The sequence below is a fragment of the Camelus ferus genome, chromosome 5, assembly GCF_009834535.1.
Source record: "Camelus ferus isolate YT-003-E chromosome 5, BCGSAC_Cfer_1.0, whole genome shotgun sequence".
In the NCBI taxonomy this organism is placed as follows: domain Eukaryota; kingdom Metazoa; phylum Chordata; class Mammalia; order Artiodactyla; family Camelidae; genus Camelus; species Camelus ferus.
This window is the reverse complement of record NC_045700.1, coordinates 10517482-10535788: the sequence shown is the minus strand read 5'-3', so window position 1 is coordinate 10535788 and position 18307 is coordinate 10517482. Positions and strand designations below refer to the sequence as shown.

General features: G+C 49.2%; 2 protein-coding genes across 2 annotated transcripts; one reads left to right on the top strand and one right to left on the bottom strand.

Moving 5' to 3' along the window:
* Positions 1-2444: 2444 nt before the first annotated feature.
* Positions 2445-3177, bottom strand: LOC102509461 (peptidyl-prolyl cis-trans isomerase A-like). The gene has a single exon (XM_032479304.1). It carries the CDS (start codon positions 2946-2948, stop codon positions 2655-2657), a length of 294 nt encoding a protein of 97 aa, XP_032335195.1. The 5' UTR covers positions 2949-3177; the 3' UTR covers positions 2445-2654.
* Positions 3178-11953: 8776 nt separating this feature from the next.
* Positions 11954-18292, top strand: TMEM37 (transmembrane protein 37). The gene is made up of 2 exons (XM_032479303.1): positions 11954-12109; positions 16996-18292. Exons 1-2 carry the CDS (start codon positions 12089-12091, stop codon positions 17566-17568), a joined length of 594 nt encoding a protein of 197 aa, XP_032335194.1. The 5' UTR covers positions 11954-12088; the 3' UTR covers positions 17569-18292.
* Positions 18293-18307: the final 15 nt, after the last annotated feature.

Genomic DNA, 18307 nt, shown 5'->3' with positions numbered 1-18307 from the left:
GAGCTGAAAACAACTGAAAATTAACAGACACAAAGAAAAACTCTGCCTGCCCCTCTCTACCAGGATGGTGGAGTGAGTCTTCATCCCCTGAGACTCTAGAGCCTAATCCCCCGGGAGAAGGCACGGGAGGAATCCACGTAACGTGTAATTTACAGTCGTAAATTCGGTATCCCTGCAACATGAAACCCTTCACCTGTTTGAGACCTGAGGCTGTGCTCAGGGAAAATGAAGGAAAACTTTGTCTTTCCTGCTGACTCCTTCAATCTGGCAGCCCTGGGGCCATGAAACAGCTTTAGTGGCCCACGCCTGTTTTCCCTGCCACCAAGTATTACTGACCAGAGGCACATCCAAGTCAAAGCAACAAACTGCCTTCAAACAATCTGATAAAATAACCATTTGGAAACAAGAAAGAAAGAGAGAGAGAAAGAGAGAGAGAGGGAGAGAGGGAGAAAGGAAGGAAGGAAGAGAGAAGGAAAGAAGGAAAGAAAAGAAAGAAAGAAAGAAAACAAGGAAAGAAAGAAGGAAAGAAAGAAATGAAGGAAAGGAAAGGAAGGAAGGAAAAGAAGAAAGGAAAGGAAGAGAGAAATTTCCAAAAGAAAGTCTGGGAAAAAGAAAGTTTGGAACACTCTGCATCTGCGGTAAGGAAACCCTCTTTATACCTACAAATAAACATGTTGATGTATAAATACACTTCTATCATAAATTACACTTAGAACTTAGAAGCTGGAGTTTGGGGCCCCTTTCAGCCCCCACTGTGTTCTTGTCACCCCACCAACCCTGCAGAACACATTAGTGGGTCTTCAGACAGAAAAAGATGGAGAACAATGACTTCTTTGATAATCAGAGTTAATCACTTAGTGGTTCCCAGTGTATGGGAGGTAGAATTAGAGGAGCATTTTGCAAGGAGTCTAGGAATCCACATACAAACATATTTCTCTTATCAAGAAGCTATCATGTGGCATCTCAATAGATGCAGAAAAAGCTTTTGATAAAATTCAACACCTACTTATGATAAAAACTCTCCAGAACGTGGGCATAGAAGGAACATACCTCAACCTAATAAAGCCCATATATGACAAACCCACAGCTGATGTCATACTCAATGGTGAAAAGCTGAAAGCATTTCCTCTAAGATCAGGAACAAGACAAGGATGCCCACTCCTGCCACTTTTATTCAACATAGTTTTGGAAATCCAAACTGCAGCAATCAGAGAAGAAAAAGAAATAAAAGAAATCCAAACTGGAAAAAAAAAAAAGGAAAACTGTCACTGTTTGCAGATGATATGATACCATACATAGAAAATCCTAAAGACAGTACTAGAGCTCATCACTGAATTCGGTAAAGTTGCAGGTTACATAATTAATATATAGAAATCAGTTGCATTTCTGTATGCTAACAATGAAATACAAAAAAAAAGAAAGAAAGAAAGAAAAAGAAAGAAAGAAAGAAAGAAAGAAAGAAAGAAAGAAAGAAAGAAAGAAAGAAAGAAAGAAAGAAAGAAAGAAAGAAAGAAAACAATCCCATTCACCATTGCGTCAAAAAGAATAAAACACCTAGGAATAAACCTACCCAAGGAGGCAAAGGACTTATACTTGGAAAACTTTAAGACACTGATGATAGAAATTGAAGACGACACAGATAGAAAGATACACTATGTCCTTGGATTGGAAGAATCAATATTGTTAAAATGGCCATACTACACAAGGCAATATACAGATTCAATGCAATCCATATCAAGCTACCGATGACATTTTTCACAGAACTGGAACAAAAAAATGTTAAAATTTGTATAGAAACACAGAAGACAACAAATAGCCAAAAAAATCTTGAGAAAAAAAGAATGGAGCTTAGGGAAGCATGTTCCCTGACTTCAGACTATACTACAAAGCTACAGTAATCAAAACAGTATGGTACTGGCACAAAAACAGACACATAAATCAATGGAACATGACAGAAAATCCAGAAATAAACCTACACACTTATAGTTAATTAATCCACAACAAAGGAGGCAAGAATATATAATGGAGAAAAGACAATGTCCTCAATAAGTGGTGCTGGGAAAATTGGACAGCCATCTGTAAAAAAATGAAATTAGAACATTCTTTAACACCATATACAAAAATAAACTCTAGATGCATTAAAGATCTAAATGTAAGACCAGATACTATAAAACTTCTACAGGAAAATATAGGCAGATCACTCTTGGATATAAATCGCAGCAATTTTTTTTTTTCAAACCAGCTCCTAGAGTAATGGAAATAAAAGCAAAAATAAACAAATGGGACTTAAGTAAACTTAAAAGCTTTTGCACAGCTAAGGATACCACCAACAAAACAAAGAGACAACCTATGGAATGGGAGAAAATGTTTGCAAATGAAGTGACCAACAAGGGACTAATTTCCGAAATATACAAACAGCTTGTATGCCTTTTTTGTTTGTTTAGTCTTTATTTCATAACCATAAACTTAACTTTGCAATCCAGCTAAACTTGGAGTGGGATAAGGAATATATGGAACCCAAAGAACTGCAGTGACAGCACAATTATAGGATATTTCCAGCAGATGGGGCGAAGGGATGCTCTCCTGAGCTAACAGAAGGAATGGTCTGGTGGTTAAGATGAAACCCAAGTCAAATTTATTATATTTGTCTACAGTCAGCAATGGTGATCTTCTTGCTTGCCATTCTTGGACCCAAAGCGCTCTATGGCTTCCACAACATTCATGCCCTTTTTCACCTTGCCAAAGACCACATGCTTGCCATCCAACCACTCAGTCTTGGCAGTGCAGATGAAAAACTGGGAACCGTTTGTGTTGGGGTCAGCATTTGCCGTGGACAATATGCCAGGACCCGTATGCTTCAGGATGAAGTTCTCATCATCAAATTTCTCCCCATAGATGGACTTGCCGCCAGTGCTGTTATGGTGTGTGAAGTTACCACCCTGGCACATAGATCCGGGAATTATTCTGTGAAAGCAGGAGCCTTCATAACCAAACCGTCTCTCTCCAGTGCTCAGAGCATGAAAGTTTTCTGCTGTCTTTGGAAACTTGTCTGCAAACAGCTAAAAGGAGATGTGGCCCAAGGGCTCGCTGTCTACAGCAAAGTCGAAGAACACGGTGGGGTTGACCGTGGCAGGGCAGTGTGGAAGGCTCCGGGGTGGCGGCCGTGTCTGCAAGGCCTCATATACTTTAACATAAAAAAAAAAAGCAACCCAATTAAAAAATGAGCAGAAGACCTAAACAGACATTTCTCCAAAGAAGACATCCAGATGGCCAACAGGCACATGAAAAAAGATGCTCAATATCGCTAATTATTAGAGAAATGCAAATCAGAACTGCAATGAGGTATCACCTTACACCAGTCAGAATGGCCATCATTAAAAAGTCTACAAATAATAAATGCTGGAGAGGGTGTAGAGAAAAGGGAACCCTCCTACACTGTTGGTGGGGATGTAAATTGGTGCAGCCACTATGGAGGACGGTATGGAGGTTCCTTAAAAAACTAAAAATAGACTTACCATGCAATCCCACTCCTGGGCATATATCTAGAGAAAACTATAATTCAAAAAGACACATTGCACCTTAATGTTCACAGCAGCACTATATAAAATAGCCAAGACATGGAAACAACCTAAATGTCCATCGACAATGACTGGATAAAGAAGTTGGATATATATGTGTGTGTGTATACATATATATATACAATGGAATATTACTCGGCCTTAAAAGGAATGAAATAATGCCATTTGGAGCAACATGGATGGACCTAAAGATGATTATATTAAGTGAAGTAAGTCAGAGAAAGATAAATATCATATGATGTCTCTTATATGTGGAATCTAAAAACCAAACCAAACAAAACAAATTTTATTTACAAGCCAGAAATACATTCATGGACATAGAAAACAAACTGTGGCTACCAGAGGGGAAAGAGGGCAAAATAGATTAGGAGTTGGGGATCAATAGGTACACATTACTATATATAAAGTGGATAAACAACAAGGACCTACTAGTGAATAGCACAGGGAATTAGATTCCATTTCTTGTAATGAGCTGTAATGGAAAAGAATCTGAAAAAAATATACACATATGTATATGTATAACTGAATTGCTTCGTTGTACACCTGAAACTAACATTGTAAATCGACTACACTTTAAAAAGAAAGAATTAAAATTTGTTTAAAAAGAAGCTATCATGTGGGATTCTGAAAAAAAGTTTTTAAATTTTTTTGAGGTGGGAAGGTTTTTATTTATTTATTTTTCTAGTGGAGGTGCTGGGGATTGAACCCAGGACTTTGTGCATGCTAGGCATGCTCTCTACCACTAAGCTATACCCTCCCTCTCTGAAAATATTTTTAAGTGATAAAAATGTCCTGTTTTATACCCATGAAAATAGCAGATGTTAGCAGGAGGATAAAATCACATTTGGCAAGGATGTCGGGAGATGGAAAGTGAGGCTGCTGAGGGTGCTGGTGTCCACTGAGGAGTCGTTCTCCAGAGCAAAGGCACATTGAACAAATCTAAAGAGTATGTGCTCAGGCCTCCTGAGTCAGCATCCCTGGGACAGGTCATGCGCATTGGCTAGGCTGTTGGAGAACGGTCAGGTCTGTCAGATTAATGGGAAGGATGAAGCTCGAGGTGTGTTAAGTATAGCTAAGACATATCAGACAGATGGAGAGAACTTACTACGTGAATACAGGTTAAAAGGGAGAGAAGGACCAGAAGTTGCTGGCTATTCCCGACCCATTCAGTTTCCATGAGGCACAGACTATAAAACACTAGGTAGACAGGAGGCCCCTAATGGTCACTATCTTCATGCAGCTCTTTATTGGTGGCACTCACTCTGCCCTAGGGGTATTCTGCCACAGAAAGCCCAGAGCTGTCGGTCAGACTAATTGGTGAGTTACAGCCGTGACCTACTAGTCCTTTGACTGTAACAGAGTGTGTGTTTGCCCAGGATCACCGTCTGTCTGCTGGGCCCCTTGCTCAAACCTCAGCTCTAGCCCTTAAAACTCCCCTTCGCTGGAAAAGGCTAATGTAAGAGAGACAAGACAGGTGAGCACACCAGGATGCACATGGTGCATACCTCCCAGCGCCCTTGCACCGCATCCTGGGGGGGGGGGGGTGTTTGTGTGACCCAGCTCCATCTCCCCCACCCATCCCCGCCTTCTCTCTATGTGATTTAATAACCTGTGTGATTCAGACATCCTCATTTGGTCTACGAGCCTTTCTATTTTGTGACTTCTGGCTCAATCTCCTTGGAGTGCGCTGGGAGGCTTCCACAGCATAAAGGTAATTGCTCACACGACAGAACATCGATTAAGAAATTCATCGGCATGGCTGGTGGAGGGAGACTCTGAAGCAACCTACTGTTCATCACCAAGGTGAGCAAATAAAACACCGTGGCTGAAGAGCCAAACAATCTCAAGCAGTAAGAAGCAGTGAACTAGACCATTCAGACTTCTTACTGGTACCCGTGGTAAGAAATACTTTTTACATTGCAACCACACTATCTATCCATTTGCCTATCTAGTTTTGAAATTGAAAAATCATGAGAAAAAACAAAAAAAATGAAAAACAAAAACAAACAAAATTTTTTTTTATTTTAAAAATCACGAAACAATCGTTACCCTAATTATACTTGAGACACTCTAGTGTTTCCTATTGTATTCATTTCTTATAAGTGCCAATTACGCCCCTACCAAACTGATTTCACTAGCCTCTATGGGGACCCAACATATCATTTGTAAAACACTGAATTAGATCTATATATACATCAGCAGGGATGGCCTTAAATCATGCAATTCGGTGAGAAAAGTAGGAAACAGAAGACGATTTATAGCACAATGCCATTTACGAAAACAAAAACCACACACACACACACACACACACAAGGATACACAATAGTCAAGGATCCACATCAAACACATTAGAGGCTGTGCCACTGGGGAAGTGAAAAAAGGAAAAGAAAACTCCAGGAGGATCTGGAATGCAAGGATGCCCACGTGCCAGGATGTGAGAGGAACGACTGGCTGGGCTCTGAACCAGGGTCCGACAAAATAAAAAGGTGGGGGGTGGGTCTTTTACTGGAAAAGTTTGAGAATCACTCAAATATACAGAAAATATGTAGGAGCTAGAGAATGACGCATTTAGAATTCTTGAAATGTATTCTTAAAAAATCAGGAGGGAGGGTATAGCTCAGTGGTAGAGTGTGTGCTTAGCATGCATGAGGTCCTGGGTTCAATCCCCAGTACCGCTATTTAAAAAATAATAATAAATAAATGAATGAATAAATTATTTAATAAATAAATCTAATCGCCTCCTTTCCCTAAAAAACATTTTTTAAAAAATATCAGTGCGTAAGGTCAGAGAGAAAAAAATATCAGGGGCAAAGTTGCAAGAGAAGGGGTAGGGTCCCTTCACCGCCGACAGGGCAGTATCAGCTGAAAAGGAGGTGGTCGGCTTGGAAGAGTCTGAGAAGCAAGGCTGGTCAATGTCCCCACCCACCACGGGCACCTGCATGGTTGGGGGGAGGGAGCTCAGGACTGGGGCCACCATGACTTCAGGGAGGGGCTCTCCGTTGGGTGCGCAGCCCCTGCCTCATTGCCAGCCCTCTCTTACCCATAGTCTCTGTTGCCCAGGAAGCTGTGTTTTATACCTCGTGACCCTGCCCTTCTGGACGGGGTTGGATGCTTCGCCTCAGAGTCAGAGCACTCAGCCCACCTGCTTCCCTTTAAACCGAGTAGCTTAGCTTTCCTGGACTAAAGAGATTCTCTCTCCGGAAGCTGACCCAGGAAGTGAGAGATCATAGCTGTTGGGGTGAGGGCTGCAGCTGAAAGGTCTTGAATCTGAGCTGGAGAGACTGGGGCGGGTCTCAAGCTGGCAGAGTTAAGGGGAACAAAAACTGGGGCCAGCCGGGGAGGGAAAGCAGTGATGGGAGGGTGGAAACAGACCCTGGAAGTAGGGCTAGGTTATTTACCAGCACAACACAGAGCTGGGCGTATACACTGAAGTCCTATAAGGGCCAGCAGGCAACACAGGAGTTAAGAGAGCTGGGGGTAAGATGGGGTCGGGGTGGGGTCCACAGAGCACCAACTGTCCAAAGAGAGTCATCCAAAGTGGCCATGGTTTCTGTGCAGAAAAGGGATCCTCAGGGTTCCAAGCTGTCTTGTTTTCAACAGAAATCAGAAATCCAGAATTCAATGTGAAACTTCCGAATTTCAGAATTGACGACATTTTTGCCTTTTAATTAAAAACTTTTGGGGAGGAGAGTATAGCTCAAGTGGTAGAGTGTATGCTTAGCATGTATGAGGTTCTGGATTCAATCCCCAGTACCTCTTCTAAAAATAAATGAATAAACCTAATTACCCCCACCTCAAAAAAATAAATAAAAGAAATTAAAAACACTTTGTGGAAAACAAAACATGTCTACAGACTAAACATGGTAAATGACCAGACCCTGTGGACTCAAGGCCTGGAGACCGCCCCCATCCCCCAGCCTCCTGGGGAGGCCACCCTCCTCCCCAGTGAATTCCCCAGAGACCTCTTTCATTTATCACTCCTCTGGATCCTCTGACAGCCTGCTTTCCTGGTAAACATCAAATCTAATAGACTGGGTGATGGGGTATTTCCTGGGCTTGCCTAGAGTTAGGCAAGTCCTGTCTAAACCATTTAACTTCTCTTGTCACCATTCTGTGCTCACCACCCATTCCTGGTGCCTAATCTTGCTTCCTGGACCCTGTGATCCTAGCGGGTGGGGTGCCTGATTAGGGAAGAGCACTGGCCCATTTTAGGAAGGGACAGGCTGGCAGTCTGCTCTATACAATTGCCCTGGGTGTGTCTGATTAGGAAGGACCATCCCCTAGAGACTGGGTGTCTCAGAGTGTGCTGACAAGTCCAGCGTCCAAGCCTGCAAAGAAGGTGCTAGAAGTCTCTCCAGTGCAGGTTCAAGGTCTGCCTGGAAACCTACCTGTGGGTCCTGGTACACTGGAGGGGCATCCACACATCTCCAGGATGGACTTGACTTTAGAAAGTGAAGACCCTACAGAAAGGCCACCCTCAGAGCCCATCTCCATCACTCCTCATCCTCAAACAACGTAGGGGTAAGTTCTGATACTCAGAGACTTTCAGGAAAGGTACCTTGTTCCTGCTTCATTGATTCATCCCTTCAACCACATCCTTCATCAGAAGCTGGTGCCCCAGGGCTCTCTGAGGCCGACACCCACACCTGCAGCATAAACTTCACACATGATGCCTGCCCCACCCAGAGAGAAGGCCCTGGGGAAAAAAGCTGCAGGGCGTGCTGGGGAAGCCCCTAGGCTCCAGCCACACTAGAATGCGGGAACAAAGTCTGTGTTGCAATCAGGCACCTGGGAGGAGGCCGGAATGCAAGGCTGGAGCTTGAGGCAGAGGAGGCAAAGGGCAGGGGGAGGTCTGTTGTGGAGAGGAATGGAACTGGCCTGGAATCAGGAAAATTTGAGGAGGGGGCTGGGAAAAGAGGAAGACCCAGTGGATGAAGGCAGGGTGACGGGGAGAAGGTAAGGAGGGGATGGAAAGGGGATGGGGAGAGGTAACTGGGCTGGTGTAGAAACCTGGAGTTGGAGAGGTCAGAAGTCCATGCTCCTAGCAGGGAGAGTTAGTCATCAGCTTTAAAACTGCCTAGTAAACAAGGCAGCTTCTACTTTGTTTGCCTCTGGGTCTCAGTGTGTCTGCCCCACCTGGCCTCAGAGACCAGGATCCCGCACCCCCAACCCCAGCTTCACAAAGGAGACAATTCCAGGGCAGGGTTCTCCCTAATGGCAGAGTGGAGCCTCCTGTCCCATCTAAGTTTCCCAGGGGTCAGGGGTCATAGCACACCCCATGCCTGGTGGTCTGCTGGGCACTCCCATACCCACTACCCCACGTGACCCTCGCAACACCAAGAGGGATGTGTTTCCTATTTGACAGAAAACCAAGGCTCACCGAAGGGAAATGATTTGCCCAGAATGCACCTGGGGCCTGCCTGCTGCATCATTTAGAAAGCCACATCAACCAATCTCTGCTCTTGGGACTAGACATGTAGGAGTGAAAGAGAGCTAGTCCCAGCTTTCAGGTTGCCTGCAGTATTTTAGAGGGAAACAGACAAACAGAGAGATTCAGCTAACGATCAAGAAAATACAAAGCAATAGGGGCAAGTGTGTGGGGGTGTGACTCTGGCTGCGGAAGGCAAGGAAGACCCTTGAAGAGGGGACCGCCTGCCCAGCAGACACCCAGGCAAGGCCCATCACACAGAGAGAACTGTGAACACAAAAGCCCAGAGACTGGATGGAGCTTCCCTCCCAGGGCGCAAGTGGCCACGTGTAGCTGAAGTTGAGGGTGTGAGTTTCTGAGTGGCTGGAGATGAGGGGTGGGTGGGGGGCAGATAACTCCAGCCTCATGGGCCTTGGGAAAGAGGGAGTGGGAGGCTGCATGAAGGGACAGAGGAGGTTGCTAGTGGAGGCAGGGAGGCCAAGCAGGAGGCTGTTAAACAGGCGTCCACTTTAGAGATGATTGGGCCTAGAGTTGGGGAGAGAAGAGGATGGACTGGACCTGGGGTGTGAGGGAACAGAGAGATGGAGGATGTGGGCCTGAATCAGAGAGGCCAGGGAAGGAGCTGAAATAATGAGGGGGCAGATTTTGACCCTAAAACGCAAGTGTAGTACCCCTGACAGAGTCTTTGACTCTCTCTTTGTCTCTCATTAGCCAGGACAGTAGGGCACATAGTAGTTATACAATTAACTCACTCATATAATCAATGAATATTTATTGAGCATCTGCTATGTGCCTGGCTCTGTCCTACGCACCAGGGATACACCAATGAACATGGCAAAGTCCTTGGCCTTTTGGAACTCACACTATGGAAGGAGACAGGATGTGTGTGTTGGTGTTAAAAGGGGAAGGGAAAAGAAAACAGAGGGGGGTTGTTTTAGATATGGTGGTCCTGGCAGGCTTCTCTGAGACCTCAAAGGAGTGAGGTGGTGAGTCTTGGATGTGAATATTTTGAAGAAGTACATTTCAGGCAGAGGAAGCAGCAAGTACAAAGGCCCAGGGGTGGGAGAGTGCTTGTTGATTGACCAGTAGTACAACTAGTGCTTGTGGGTCCATTAATAGTACCTGTGCCCTTGCCTTGGAACTCTCTGTGAAGGACTTCTGGGGCTTTCTCATCAGACAAGAGTGGTCAGAGGGGTGAGTGGGGGCCACTTCCTCCCTTTGTGCTATTCATCTTTCCCCAACGCTGGCTGGGCTAGATGGAGGGGTGGCGGAGGGACAGGTGTCTAGTCTGTCATGATGTCTGGAGAAAAAGGAGACAAAGTCAAGCAATAGGGTGAATTCTGTGCTGTCCCACCACTCACCCCCAGGCTGTTTCTGGTTTTAACCCCCCAGGGGTCCCATGCTGTCATGCCCCACCTCTGCCCCTCCCACACCTCCTTGGCACCGGGAACTCCCTGCCCCTCCTGACAATCATCTCCTGCTGAGTTAACTATCTGTCTCCTTATCTCACCAGGGGGGGCAGGGGCACTAAGAGAGCCCTATGAATGCTGCCACGCCTGCTCTGCCAGAGCCCTGGCACCACGCAGGAACCTGGGAGACTCCGGGATCCCGCAAGGCAGAGGGCCAGCCCACGGGACCGCAGTTGATGCCTGGTCCTCAGCACAAACTCCACCGAGATGCCGGCTGTGTTCCGGCTTCTTACGATCATAAAAAGATAGGAACTGGACTGTCACTTCCTCCTTATTATTCCTAAGTCATTTCTGCTTCTCCAGCGATCTTGCTGACAAGACATGTTGCTCTAAATCCCACTGATTCAAGACTTTCTATTCTTACCAAGAAAGCAAAACAGGCAGCATATCCCTGACCACATGCCTGACCACACACGGAATCAGGAGGAACAAGGTGGGCACTAGGTTCAAGGATTGTACAGAGAGATCTGGCAGTGACAGTATCGGATGAACATCTAAGGGGGAAATGCAGACAACTGACTCTCCCTCTTTCTCATATAGCTCTTGGGGGAAAAGTAGATGGCTTTGAGTGTCTTTGGGTAAAGTCAGCAGGGAGCTGCCTGCCTGACTGAATGTGCCAACCTTACCCTATTTAGCTAAGCAGAAAGGAGATCTTGCTTTACCTTAAACAGAAACGCCCTCCCTCTTTATCAACACATCCTTCGGAGGAGGGTCTTAGTTGGAATTTACCCTTTTAGGGGTGGGGACTTTATGCGCTGCCTTCTGGAGAACTCAGGCCCTGTCAAAAGTTGAGGAAGATTAATGACTTTTGTTTTGTCCTATCTGCCCTTTTGATGGTCCCTGAGGAGACCAGCAGGTTTGTACATCTCCTTTTGTGTGTCTGTATGTGTGGAGGGGGTGGGGCACTGAGGCAGGAAAGATTGCCCTAGAAGGTTCTCCTGCGTTCACACTCACCGAAGGCCTCGTAAGACCCCGGCCTGTCACAAATACCGTGGCTCAGAGACGTTAAACAAGCAGCCCAAGATCACACAGCCCAAGTTGGTGAAGGCTGGCGAGCCCAGGTGCATGCCTGCTCTGTCCGCTACGCTACCGCCTCCTCCAGACGCTTGAGAGGGCAAGCTGGGGCGGGAACCGAGTCCTCGGGCACTTGTTCCCTTCCACCCGCGCCGTCCCAGCCCTCGAGGAATCTGGGCCCCAGGCAAAGTCGTCCTCTGAAGTTCGGGGTGAAGGGAGTGACTCTGGGCCCCGAAGTCAGCCGAGTCAGCCCTACCCCAGGGGCCCGATCTTCCCAACTTGGACCCGGTGGAATCCCTCCCCTCTCAGACAGGGTCCTCCCACCCATCCTGCACCTCCCCTCCTCGTCCCCTCCCCTGGGGCTCCTCTCGGCGGCCCCCGCTGATTCAGCGTAAACCAAGCCTCTGAGGGCGGTGGCTGCCGGGCCAAACCAGCCCGCCCCCGGGTTAATTGCTCCGCTTCGCCCGCCCCTCCCTCTGCGCCCGCCCCCTGCCGCTCGGCTCCGCCCCCGAGGAGAGGTCCCGCTCCCGGAGCCGGCGGTCGCAGCCGACCCGCGCCAGGGAGCCAGGCGGGAGCGCGCGGCCGAGCCCCGGTGCAGCATGACTGCCATTGCCGTGCAGGTAGCCCCGAGCGGGGGTGAGGTGGCGGGGAGGGGCTCGCACGGATCCAGAGTTCCAGCCGCCGGCCTGGAGTGGGAGTGCCCCGCCGTGCCCGCCCCCGCGGCCGGCCCGCAGGGTTCCGGGAGGGTGGACTGGAAGCCACCCGGGGCGCCCGCCCCGCAACGCTCTTCCCTACGCGCGGTCTCCTCGCGGCCCTGCAAGCACTCGAGGTCCCAGACTTCTTGAGGAGGATTGTACTGCTTCGCTTTGGGGTTCGCAATGTCCATCCATTAGGCTCACCAGAGGGGACCTTCCTTTTGAAAAAGGAGACACGTCTGGAGTGGAGGGTGGGCAAATTCTACTCGTAACGTGAGGCTTGCCTTATGTAACATGGGGATGCGTCTTTGAGGAAGCTAGAACTTCCTTGGACAGGGGCTGGATAGACCTTCTCCCCTGCCCCAAGCTGCGTTTCGGGAGCAGGCAAGGGGGATGAACTCGCTGGGGCCGGGCGGACACCTCGTAGAAAAGGCTATGGTGAGGGGAGGGGCCCTCGTCGCAAAGAATGGGTTTCTCCGTAGAGGGATGCAGGGTGTTTATGAGAACCTACCTATTCCTACCCCCTCTCCTCGGGCCTGAGGCTCTCCAAAGGGAAGCCGGGGCCGGCGGGACCGCTGCGCTGCGGGCGAGCTTCCTTTACGCAGAGGCATCGCATCAGCTCACCTCCAGACTTCCGCCTGTCCGGCCTTGACCGTTGGAGAGGCTCGTTGCTCTGACCCCCACAACACTGACTCCAGGTAGACGCTGCTTCGCCCATTTTATAGATGAGGTAACTGAGGCTCCAAGGGTGAACGAACCTGTCCATGGCGGCCGGCCAAGCCACAGAATCTAGAGTCAAAACCAGGACTTACTGGCTCCAAGTCCCATCTGCCCTTTCTGCCTTTCCCTAGGAGGAGAAACTTCACCCACATGTCACACCTTCCTCCCCAAACCCCTCTTGGCCAGGGCACAGGGGTGGGGTGGACGACAGGATGCAGCAAGCCTCTTTGTTCTGGGGCATAATCTGGAGTCATGACCAGGCAGCCTCCTGGGACAGGCCCAGGGAAGAAGGGGACAGGCGGTGAGAAGGGTAGGACCGGGTGTGGTCTTCCCACTCAAGGAACAGTTGAGGAGAGAGTCTTGCAAATAAGGATTAGGAGAGGTATGGGGAAGTAAATACTAAATTAGGAGGTGCAAAAACTGGGAAGGATTAACGGGTTGGGGAGGGCTTTGTGCCGGGCTAGGAAGAATGGTAGCAAGGGGAGCAGGAGAAGATAACGTAAAACCCTGGGGCTGTACTGGTGGTGTGGGGAGGCCGAAGCAGGGAGGGGATGGTGACGACATGCTGCCAGCCGGGGAGGGGGCTGTGCTTGCATAAATATAATTGCTGATGCTTAGGACCACTTAACTTCCTGCCTGGGACTGTTCTAAGCACCTGGGGGTGCTTATAACTCATTTCAGCTCCACCACAACCCAAAGAAGGTAGGTACTGTTATCTAGAGGGGGTAAATAACTTGCCAGAGGTCAGAGAGCTAAAAAAGCAAGCTAGCTGGCTCCTGTAGCTGCCTGACCAGTGCCCTGGGGTCATGCAGGCAGGGGTGGGCCAGGCCTTGAGGGTGACGGGCTAAGGGTCTTTGGGAAGCTGTTGAAGAAATTTCCAGCTGCAGCTGCTGCTGAGGGCCTGGCCCAGGCCTGGGCCACTTGGGCAGTGAGGGAGGTTGGCAAATATGGCAGAGGTGTTGGGGAGGTGGGGAATGAGTAGTGAGCAGCCCAAAGTGTCTACTTAGGTACTGAAGGGAGCAGATGGGGTCCTGGGTTATCGAGGAAGATGAGACCTTGGAACTGGCCTCAGTGGCCTGGGCTCAAGTGACACTATTCTACAGGCCACTGGAAATCATTCAGGATTCCAGATGAAAAAGGCAAATGCTTGCATTTTTTCGGGGGGGGGGTGTCAAGGCCCTAAGAGATTAAAGTGACTTGCCCAAGGTCACAGCTGGAGGCTGGCAGGTCAGGGGCAGAGCTAGACTGCCCTCCAGGGGGGATTTCAGACCCTGGACCACTGAAAACTTGCTGGCAGCCACACTGTGTTTCAGTGGTGAGAAATAAAAATTCCAATGTGCCTTATTTTTGTTAGTAATATTAGGAATGGCTCTCCCGAATTGGGGACTGCTCACGTGCCAACCACCTTGATATACATGATCTCATTTAATCCTTGGGACTTTTATTGGTGTCGGAGTTTAAATGATGCCCGACTTTGGGGTGGGTGGGGGAGATGACCTGGTATCAGCTGTCTTCTCTTTCTGATCCCAGTGTGATGTCTGAGGGCCTCGAGTTTAAAGTCCAGTATGTGCCCAGAACAGGTGGGGTAGGACAGCATGTGACTTTCCTCCAAACAGCGTGATGTCTAAGGTCAAAAGGTCTCTGAGTGCTGTGTTCTTGTGACTTGTTGCCTGCACCTCCCTGGGGTTCTCCCTTCCTAGAATCTTATCAGCCTCTAGGGGTGTTAGAATCTCACCAGGTGCCTTCATGGCTCCTGTTTTCCTGTAGGGGTCACTAACTCCATTTCGTAGATGAGAAAACAAGGGCCAGAGAGGTTAAGAAACCAAGCGAAGACACAAGTTTCAAAGTTCCCTTGATTTGTTTCTTAGCAGTAGAGCTGTTTTTTCCTAATGAAATCCAGTACAGACTGAGATTCCCAGTGTCTCCAGCAGGTGAGGGGCATCGTTGTGGTTGAAGTGAGGGGCCCGGAGCTGGTCCCTTCCTCTCCTGCTTCAGCACCTGGAAGCCCTTCTGGAGCACAGTTTGAGAACCACAGCCCAGACTCCCCAGGGGGTTCTCTCTAAAGTACCCCCTGGTTGCCTCTGAGATCTCAGCTGGTCCTGAGCTGTCGTGCATCCCTCTGAACTCTCCAGGCCTTTCCTCATCGGTAATATTGAGCACTGTGCCTGGAAAGCCCCAGTCGTGTTTATTGGCTGCAGGCATCCCACCTCCTGCACATTAGACAGATGTCAGGGCAGCTGAACCAGGCTTTATTGTGATTTAGGTGAATGAACTTGGGCAGGTCACCTGACCTCTGACTATTTCCCTCCATGTACCACCCGTGGAGCTTCCTACTTTACCTGTCTCACTGGTTTAAGAGTAAAGGAGGACCCTAACTTAGGCAGAAGGGCTGAACACAAACTGGATCCTTATTCCCGGATCCCTGGGGCTGAAACTAGCGGCACTTCTGCTCACTTGGGCCAGTTAGCATGCAGCCCGAGGTTCCTGCCGGAGCTCTGGCCACAGGAGTCTCCCAGGAGCGCGGCTTTGCTCTCTGTCCCTCACTGCGAGGTGTGGCCCAGACCTGCTTCTGGAAGCCTCCATCTGCACATGGTACAGGGTTCACCCCAAGTCCCCTTTTCGTTTCCCAGAAGTGATTGTCACGGATGAGTTGTCTGTTTTGCTTACCTCCCAAACTGGGGTGTAACCCAGCTGCTTAAAGACACACACACACACACACACACCCCCGTTATTTATGACTGGGCAGGAGACTTGGATTAAAGGGAACTTCAGATGGAGGTGACAGTGGTTGCAAACTTGACTGTTCCTTTGTCTTATGGCACAGTGCCAGGTGCCGGGGACACAGCAGTAACAAAGGGAGGCCCTGCCCTCTTAGAGAGCACAGTCTCTGAGCGAGATAGACAATACGTAACTATGAATCAGACAGGAATGGGTAACTTGTGGTCAGAACAGGAAGAAAATGCTCAGGGTGCCTGAGAATGCCTGGAGGGGGTCCATTTTGGGTTGGGTAAGCAGGAAGGACCTCTCCGAGGAGGTGATATTGAAGAATGAAGACAAGGAGGTAGCCCGGAGAAGAGCCTTTCAGGAGGGGCCGTGAGGTCTGAGGAAGAAAGTTCTAGGCTTGTCCTAGGCAGGGGAAGAGGGCCGCTGTGCCAGGGAGAATGCCCTGGGATGGCTTGTGGGCCGTTGCAAGTTTTCTTTTGCTTTTTTGCTTAAGGAGCATTTCTTTTGTTTCTGGGTTGGGGGTTGGGAATGGTGCCTGAGGGATATCCCAGGGCTGTGAGAAGGGACACTTCCCTGGATGGGTCCTGCTTGCAAGAGAGAGGAGAGGGTGCTGAAACCAGAGGTTGGAGGAGAGCCTCAGGGACTCCCCCACCCAGAAGCTGTTTGAACAGTAGTGGTTGGCAAGTTCTGGGTGTCGGGTACCAGCTGAGCGAGACTGAAAGGCAAAGTGCAAACGTCACTGAGGACTGAGGAAAACCAGGGAATAACACTCAAGCAAGCCTGGATCTTGGACGGGATGTACAACGTGCAGAAGCAGCTGGGGGGGGGGCGGTTAGGATAAAACTGGGCTTGGACTGGGGAAGACCTGGAGAGGGAAACTGTTTCACCTCTGGTTGATATGCTAACGTCCAGTGCCTTTTACCACCCTCACAGTCTTCCAGGAAGTGCTCTTGTTTTGCATACAAAGAAACCTAGGCTGGCTGCTAGTTCAAGGTCACCTCAGCCAGGCCAGACAGGTTTTCTGAGCTGAAATGGACAAGGACTTGCCGGTCAATAGAATTTGGATTTCTTACTCATTATAAAGTTCAGGGAACTCTTCCTGCTTGACGAATAACTGGACCGGCCGACATTGCTTATTATAGATCTTGAATAGAGGATGGATGAGGAACGGGTAGGCTGGGAGAAGGGTTCCCCAGAGAAGGTGGGTGAAAGGAGGAAGCTGTGATGAAGGCAGGCTTTCCAGTCTTCTTGGGAGACCAAAGCAAGAAACTGGGAAGCTGGAAGGTGTGTGCAGGGTCTTCCCTGAAGAGGTTGGAGGGGTGTGGCGGGGGACCACCCTGACATGCTGCCTCTGTGGTGTCTTCCAGGCTCAGAAGCTGCTGGCCCAGAGGAGGCCCCGCCGATCCTTCTTTGAATCCTTCATCCGGAACCTCATCATTTTATGTGCCGCCCTGGCTGTGGTCCTCTCCTCTGTCTCCATCTGTGATGGCCACTGGCTCCTGGCTGAGGATCGCCTCTTCGGGTTGTGGCACTTCTGCACAGCCTCCAACCAAACAGGGTCTCGCTGCCTCCGAGACCTGAGTCAGGCTCACGTGCCCGGGCTGGCCTGGGGTATGGTCCTGGCCCGCAGCCTGGCTGCCTTGGCTGTGGTGGTCGCCATTTTTGGCCTGGAGCTCCTCATGGTGTCCCAGGTGTGTGAGGACCTCCACTCACGGAGCAAGTGGGCCATAGGCTCCATCCTCTTCCTTGTCTCTTTCATCTTCTCTTTCGGGGGGCTCCTGATCTTCGTGATCCTTCTCAGGAACCAGGTCACGCTCATCGGCTTCACCCTGACGTTCTGGAGCCAGTTCACGGCCTCCTTCCTCTTCTTCCTGAACGCCATCAGTGGCCTTCACGTCAACAGCATCACCCACCCTTGGGTCCAGCCTATGAAATTTTAGGACATAGAGCTCTACAAGAAAGTGTGGGCAAGATGGGACTTTTCCAACATGTGACCTTTGGTGGGTAGGGGTGGGACAGTGACTTTGAGACTGCTGCCTCTTCACCTTTAGCCAGAAATGTCCCAGAGGCCTTTGCAGCTGGTCTGCAGGCCCCAGAGGCCAGGTGGGTGCCTCAGTGCCACCAAGTGTACCAGCTTAGCCAAGTTATTAGGATGCTGATTTTATAAGAAGAAACATATTTTAAAGCCTTTTCTTGAATCTTTTCCTGGGACGCGACTAGATTGGAAGCAGCTCAGTAACTGATGCTCAGAGTGGCTGCACAGCCAAGGCCAGTTCACACCTGTTTTATTGAGTCTGCTGGGATGTGGGCTGTAGATTCCCTGGGGCCTCCTGGGTTGCTAAGGGTGAATCATTTTTCCAGCAAAGGATGTCCAATCAGTGCCTAGGACTTTCTTCCACCAGCTTAAAGGGCCTTTGTGGAGTTTTCCTGCTCTAGCTTTGGTCATGCCAGCGAAGCAGAAGTCAGGATGTCCTGCATACAGTAGGTTTTCAAACCATTTGACTTCACTTGAGCCCCGCTCTTCAGGGGACCCCATAATCCCTGGATAATCCCAGCTTCCAGCAGCTAGCTGTCCCCTCTGGGGACTCTCCCTGTCAGAATCCTGCCTTAAGCCCTTCCAGGAGGGCGCACCTGACTTCTAACATGCTGTCCTCTCTGAAGTGATCGTGTGTGTCCATC